At 47.7% G+C, this 7,768-nt stretch overlaps 1 protein-coding gene across 1 annotated transcript in view; it reads right to left on the bottom strand.

Annotated features, from left to right (window-relative positions):
* HS6ST1 (heparan sulfate 6-O-sulfotransferase 1) overlaps positions 1-7,426 on the bottom strand; it is a 276,654-nt gene extending 269,228 nt beyond the window's left edge. The window contains exon 1 of the mRNA XM_089509558.1: positions 6,297-7,426. Within this exon, the coding sequence (XP_089365684.1) occupies positions 6,297-6,949 (653 nt within the window). The 5' untranslated portion in view covers positions 6,950-7,426. The remainder of the gene's footprint in view (positions 1-6,296) is intronic.
* Between the last annotated feature and the right edge of the window lie 342 nt (positions 7,427-7,768).

Raw genomic sequence — 7,768 nt, forward strand, 5'->3', positions numbered from 1 at the left:
TTCAGTGACAGACTCATATAAATGCGCACACAAAGCCAAGATTAAGTAAGCCTATGGAGGAAGCTCACATTTTAACAAATAATACATTTGGAAAGGTGGAAGAAGGCAGAGAAACAGAGGGAGTGGGAGGAAAGTCACAGAAAGAGAGAACCAATACAGCCCTGTTCCCAGGAGCACAGCATGGGAGACCTTTCACACCAACTTCTTGCAGAAAAGAGTTGAGCATCACATCTTCCAAAGTGCCACTTCCCTAGTCTTCAGACCGACCATGTGGCTTTGCTAGTTAGTAATACAAAAAAGCACTCAATCACTGGTGTCCTGAATAATACCTGGTTTGGCCTTCAGTGAACATGGCCATTAGACTTATCTTGTATGTAGTAAAAGAAGGTTATTGTATTAAGCTGAAACCCTACACACATATACCTCCAGAGGTTTTGGACATGAATTCTCAAGAAGCCTCAATGGCCAATTGTCAATGATTCTGGGAGTTGGAGTCCAAAACACCATTAAGGCCAAAGGCTGAGAACATTTCTTATGTTCTTCTTCAAATACAAGGTAAAAGGGATCATGTATCAAATCTTCATAATTTCATCCACACCAAACACATTTCATTATCTGTTTATAGAATTGGAGGACAAAGAAAACGTGTAGGCTGTTAACCATAAACTGGAAGAGAATGTAACATGGAGTAACTGTTCAACAGTTTTTCTGTATTTCATCTATCATAAACCTACAAAAACCACCTGAATATGCAGATTCGGGATTATAGGAACGGCACTACAGCAAAACAAACAGCAGTTTAAGTGTTGGTTGCAAAAAATGCCTTTTGACATCATCGAGTCCAACCTAAAACTGAAAAACAATGGCCTCTGCATTCTGGATGCACGTACTATACACAGCTCTGGAATACAGTGCAAGAATGCACTCAGCAGTGCTAAAATGGCACAGCTCACAAGGTTAACAGTCTTTTAGCTCCTAATTTGTATGTATTTATGAGTGCTGCTGAACAACCTTCAAGAATGCATGTAAGATGCTGGCAGCGTACATTAAGGGAACTCAACTCTCTTCCCACGCCAAACATGCACCTTTCCTACACTTACATCCCTGATGAAGGATCATATCAGTGAGTAGAAAATAGCAGAATGAAGGAGGCTACTACATCGATTCCAAATAGTAATCCAAAATAGTAAACCTAGTAGTTTCATTTGAGAAGGAAGGAATCAGGCTGCAATCTTGACAGACTGACTGTGTAGTAAATCCACCTGAAGTCAGCAAAACTTACATCTGAGTAGACATGCAGCAGAAATAAATCACTGTAGTGGAAATAACTACATGGTTAAGCAACTAAGTTTGAGCCTATGTGTGCCCACACTGAACTTCTCTGAATGGAACTTACTTTCTGATATGCATATCTGAATACCACAGGCTATGATTCTTCAAGTGAAATACATCTGGAGGAAGAACATTCCTATCACCTGCTCTTTCAAATAAAAATGCCAACAGCAAACCCAATTGCAACAGGAAGAGAGCTCTGTGACTCTCAGAATCTTGCACATGCTTCAAGAGAAGCCGGCTGGCTCAACAAAAGGTATCACCCATTGAATTTTCCTTCTCTCAGCAGGCTCTGTAATGTGTGCCAGACATGAAAAGCATAGGCTGTTCCATTACCCTAGATACATTATTCAGAGGGGGGAAATGAAGTGATACAGTCACCACTGTAGTGGAAATAATGCAAGAATGAATCCCTTTTCTGTCCCAACAAAGGAAATTCGCCCCACCAGTGGTTTTACATAAACAGCCCTTGTTTATGAAGCCAGATTTCATTACAAGCAAGAGAAATGTTATCTTTCTGTGGACATGCTGAAATAGACTGCGGTACAATAGGCCTATGTGACAGGAGGACATTATTACAAAGTCAGATGGCAGCTCTTGTTTAGCATTTTCAAAAAAACATTCCCAGTACAAAGTAATGAGTGGCCAGGACACTGCATATTAATAGAGGCAGGTTATGTGCAGTAGATTTACTAAGCCTCCGCATCACCACAGATCTTTCATGGCTGAACTTCAAGAACTTCTTCACTCATCAGATATTCATCTAGACAAAGCGACAATTTAAATGTGAACACCAGGACATGTACATGATGCAAATTTCTACAATATATCAGTTTAAGGCTGCAACTCATACATGTACCACTGAACTCAAAGGGATCAGGTTTTAAACCTGATGGTTGCTAAGTAGCATCAGATGCCAAAGTAAAGGAAATCCCAAGCCAAGGGCACAGATACCGAGTCCCTTAGATTATAAAAGTCGTCCATTATAAAGGACACTATCTTATAGTGTCCCAGCATTATCTGGGATTCCTAAGCCAGAATGAGTAATTTAGTGGCCACTGCTGCTGCAGCAAACACTGGCAAAGCCTCTTCTCTGTGTTCATGTGATCTCATCCTTTCATTGTTTTAGCAAAAGAAAACCATAGTGAGATCAACATGTAAGTTTCAATTTAATGGAGGGAGGTGGGCAACTAGACCTACCCATAAATCTGTGTACTGGTCTTTATGCAAGGTTAATGATTTGCTAGCTAAGAATCAAAGTTCAGTTTTTCCTCTTTTACCAGAAAAGTCTGAAAACCAGAAATAGTTCTACAATTTTAACTTTGAGAGATATTTTTCTACTTGACCAAATATAAATGGAGTAAATACGGAGCGCATTGTCTGCAGAAAGGAAACCTAGAAGAAGTTCTTTGAATTGATACTTTTGGCTCAGTCTGCATAAAAGCAAACTGCAAGATAGCCTTAGCATGATTCACTGAAATCCACACAGATTGGGGTGGGGTGGGGGGGGGTTGAAGCAACAACAGCAGAATCAATAAACACCATTAGTAACAGTATGCAGCCCCACCCCACTGAACAAGTCTAACTGAAATGGGACAAAAAAGGAGAGAAAGAAATAGGCATGGCAGTCGTAGTGAGAGAAAATTATCCTCTGTTCTGCTTCCCAAGGCTGCCTACTCACTGGAAGGATTATAAAGGATATTAACAATATACATGCACAGCACATGGCATTAACAAATGTGAACATAAAATCCTGTGGTGCTAAGGGAGCTAAACTTTGGAACAAAAGCCTCTAAAGGGTAGTAATGATCAATGATTTACATCCACTAGGTGGGACGCAAACTGAACAATAGCTCTTTGAATCAGACTCCAAGATATTAAACTGGGGAAGAAAGGAATTACAAGTATTTCAGATGACTTGAAGAAATAAAACCAGCTCTCAGAACTGACTTAACCCACAGAACAGAACTGACTTAACCAAATAATAACAGGAAATGGGAATACTTTTCTTTTAAAGTGTTAGGATATAAAAAAATGGAAGTATGAGAGTAAGGGAACAATACAATAAGAATGTCTACTGCTAACTTCTCTTGCTTTTTTAAAGCCAAGGTTTACTAGTTTTCCTCTCAGAATCACACCAATCTAGGTTAAAAAAAAAAAAAAAAGGGGGGGGGGGACAAAACCATGAACAATGATAGAAAGAGGAGATGGTTTTGGTGACTACAGTGTAGAAGGACTGAATGCATATACACATAGCTGGAAAGGGATCTGTGACCAGGTCAGGAATAAAGGATGCTTTGTAACCAGTTAGACGTATGCCTTCTAAAAAGAAGAGCCAAGGGTAGGCAGGCCAGCAAAGCAGAAGAGGAAAAATGAACAGGACAGTTCAAGTTTAAGAGAAGTTGCTACAGTAGTTTTAACAACACAGGCATAACAATACAGCGAAGAAAGAATACAGTGCACTCCTTAAATTACATACACAATATTATTAGGGTGGGAAGACAGGTTGTAAGAGAGGAAAACTAATGCTAGTGACATATGCTACATATGGTCCAGAGCAGGGCACAAGAGTGAGGCAGAAAGTGTCTAGTCTGAAAAGGGATGTGACACAGATCCCAAGACCCAAGACTGCAATGGGTGTACCTGTTGTATATAGACTCTGGAGCGGAAGAGAAAGAGCATCTCTGAGCCAGAAGGGTCAAGTTTGGGAGATGCAATCTACCAAATCAAGAGAGAAAGACTGTGATTGACAAGATGGAAGGTCCAGAGTGCATGCTCTCTATGTAGCATATGGGTGATGTGGGAATTCCCCAAACAGATGAAGGAGAGCTGGTGTGTGTGTGTGTGCAAACTATGATGGAAGAGAAGCAGTGCTTCATTTGCACAGTGGGGGAAAAAAACTGCTTGAAAAGTATCCACCTCTGAGCCACAACTTTGCCACCTGTTCCCAGATGCAAGAAGGCTTACTGTAATGATGATGAGGAGGAGGCACTTTGCACACACTCAAGACTCCACTCTTTAACTGCAAATGTGGCAGGAGAAGTGTGGCAGCAGTATAAGGTTGTACTCTAAAGGGAAATGGATACTGTGAGGTAAATTGGTAAGCAAGGAAAATTCTGTGGACACACTATGAAGACATAAAGGCTGCAGGGGAAATTTCTGCACTTTTCTGAGAGCAGAAAAGTGTGGCTCTTGTCACACACTGAACAGCTGCACAACAGGAAGAAATTCCACAGGTGCAGCGCTTGCCTCCTCCTTCTCTTCCAGACTTATTGTTATGTGCCTTCAAGTTGTTTCCAACTTAGGCGAACCTATCATGGGGGTTTTCTTGGCAAGATTTGTTCAGAGGGGGTTTGTCATTGCCTTGCCCTGAGGCTGAGAAAGTGTAACTTGCTCAAGCAAACCCAAATGCATCTGAGGAAGTAGACTGTAGTCTATAAAAGCTAATACTGTCCACTTTTTTCTTTCAGTTAGTCTCAAAAGTGCTATAATATCTCTTTACATACTGATTCCAAGACTAACAAAGCTATATCTTTGAATTCTAAGCTCACACAGTGGGGTTCATGGCCAAGCTGGGAATCGAAAACTTGGTCTCCAGAATTGTAATTCAGCACTAAAACCACACTACATGAATTGTGGAGTTTCTGCATATTGGTCAGCTGTTGAAAGGTGCCCATGAGTCTTGACATATTGAGAGCGCAGTCCAAGGGAATACAAGCAACAGACTCCGGCAGGTAACAAAACTGCTCCACTGACAACCACCTTTTCAGCCTGATCCTCAAAGCTGCAGTGAGCAAACCTGGGGTGAGCAGCAGTGCAGTAAATGCCAGGTGAGGAAGAAGACCAACTCTTTAGTGAAGGAAGTGCAGTTGAGTCCAGCCACCTTTCCCTTCCCACAGTCCTTTGAGCACAGCAAATAGCATAAACCAGCTCCTAGATCTGAGGCAATGGCTGGTCCCAACCAGGAGGTCCAGGCTGTGAGGCAGGAGAGTCGGGTGGACAGCTACTGATCTGATCATGCCAAGCAGCCTGAAAGTTTCCAAGAAGGCTTTCTCCATACATCCATCTGGCTAGGAAGAGAACCAGCATGGCCTAGGAAGGCCAAGGCAAACCTCTTCTGAAGAAAGCTGACCAAGAAAACCCCAAGAAAACTAAGGGTCGCCATAAGTCAGAAAGGACATCAAGGCACACAGCTACAACAACAGGGGCTTCCCTAAGTGAGCTTGGGCCAGGCACTACTTTTCAGCTTGACTTTTCTCATATCTTGGGAAGATATGGTGGTAGAAGGAGCCTACAGTGTGGCGGAGTGGTTTGAGTCCTGGACTGCGACTCTAGAGGCCAAGGTTTTGAATCCCAGCTCACCCATGGAAACCCACTGGGCGCCCTCACACTCTCTCAGCCTGAGGAGGACAGCCAGGGCCAACTCCCTCTGAGCAAACCTTGCCAAGGAAACCCCAGGGTCCCTTAGGGTTGCCATGTGTGGGAAAGATAATATTCCCAGCACAATGTTGCACTTCTGTCTTTCTTTACGCAGGCTCTCCTAAATCAGTGAGGGAAAAGGCACACAACACTCCCACACACTCAGGGAAAGAAGTCCAAGGGCTGCTCCAGGAAGGAAGGGAGAGCCAAGGCAGGGCATGTCACACTCTCTCAGCCTCAGGGGCATGGTCAGGGCATGAACCTTGACAAGAAAACCCCAGGTTGGGGTTGCCATAAGTGGGAAAGGAAGGCACAGAAGACACTCAAGCAACTCCTAGCACAATGTGGCACTTCTTTCTTTCCTTAAGTGGGAAAGAAGGCACACAACATTCCCACACAGTTGGGGCAAGAAGCCCCAGGGCTGCTCCTGGGAGGAAGGAAGGAAGGAAGGAAGACAAGTCACACTCTCTCAGCCTCAGGGGCACAGCCAAGGAAGGAAGGCACACTCTCTCAGCCTCCATCCTTGCCAAGGCCCCTCCACTCACCTGGGGCTCTTGGCGGGGGCCGGGGCGTTGGCGTTGGGCCCGCCTTCCCTCTTGCCGCCGAGGACGCCGGGGACGCAGTTGGTGAGCTCGGTCCAGTCGGCGTGGAGGCCGCAGCTCCATCCGGTGGAGAAGCGGGAGAAGAGCCAGGTCTCCCTCCGGTTGGGCCGGTAGCAGGTGCACTTCTTCTGCCCGGGGCGGCAGTCGCAGGGCACCTCCAGGCGGACGTTCTGGACCAGGTGGCGGCCGAAGGTGGTGCCGCCGGTCTTCTGGATGTGGAGGAAGACGATCACGTCCTCGCCCTTCATGTCGAAGGCCAGGCGCCGCTCCAGCTCCCGCACCGGGAAGTAGTACTTCTTGACGTAGTGCGGGTCCGGCGTCGGAAAGAGGTCGCCCCCCGCCGCCCCCGCCGCCCCCGGCTCCCCGTCCTCCGGGAAGGAAGCGCGCAGGCCGCCTCTTGCTCCGGCTCCTCCTCGGAGGCCGCCGCCGCTGCCGCCGCCTCTGGCTCCCGCGGGGCCCCCGGCCAGGCTCAGCCCCGGCCCCACATACTGGTAGAGGATGAGCAGGAAGCCCACCGAGCCCAAGGCCACCGCCGCCAGCACCTTGCTGCTCCTCCGCTCAGCCATGCTCCGGCCACCGCGACGCCGCCGCCGCATCGGACGCCAGCCCCGCCGCCACCACCATCGCCCCCGGGGCCCCGAGCCACGCCGAGCCCCGGGGCCCTTGCAGCCGGAGAGAGCGAGAGAGCCTTGGCAAAAGAGGGGCTGGACCTTGTGCCTCAGAAGAAGGGAGCGAGTCCTTTCCAAAGAGAGAAGGGGAAAGTCCTTGGCCAAAAGAAGCGGGGAATCCTTCGGGAAAAACAGGGGGAGCCTGTTGGGGTAAAATTAGGGGGGATCCTTGTATATTTCTCTCTTCTTCTCCCCCCTCCTCTCTCTCTTCAGTCAGAGTCCCCCAAAGGAGGAGCTGAGAGACTCAGGGGGAAATGTATGGATCTCTAGGAAGGAGAGAGCGAGAGGGAGATGTCGGCTGCCTGGGAAAAGAGAGCGTGGTTGCAAAGAAGCTTCTCTCTGTCTCTCTCTTTCTGCCCCCCCCCCCCCAAAATCCATCCTGGGGGGATCCGCCTCCTTCCAGCCCTGTCCCGCCTCCGCCGACTGGACTTGCTCTCCTCCTCCTCCTCCTCCTCCTCGGGGCTCCCGGGCTTCTTCCCCTCCAAGCGCGCGCCCAGAGAGAGAGCCAGCAGGAGGCAAGGCTAGTCCAAGTCCTTCCTCCTCCTCCTCCTCCCGCTGCCTGGCTCCTGCTTCTTCCTCTGGCCCAGCCCCCCCTGCTCCCAGCCCAGCATGCACAGCGACGCTGCCGCCGCCTCCTCCTCCTCCTCCTCCTCCTCCTTCTCTGGGCTGCTGGCTCAGGAGCAGCTGCAGCAGCAGCAACAGTAGCAATGGAGCCCCTGGACCTTTCATCCTCGCGTTTTTCTTCCC

The sequence above is a fragment of the Sceloporus occidentalis genome, unplaced genomic scaffold (genome assembly GCF_023333645.1).
Source record: "Sceloporus occidentalis isolate IW3139 unplaced genomic scaffold, rSceOcc1.0.p SCAF_2, whole genome shotgun sequence".
In the NCBI taxonomy this organism is placed as follows: Eukaryota; Metazoa; Chordata; class Lepidosauria; order Squamata; family Phrynosomatidae; genus Sceloporus; species Sceloporus occidentalis.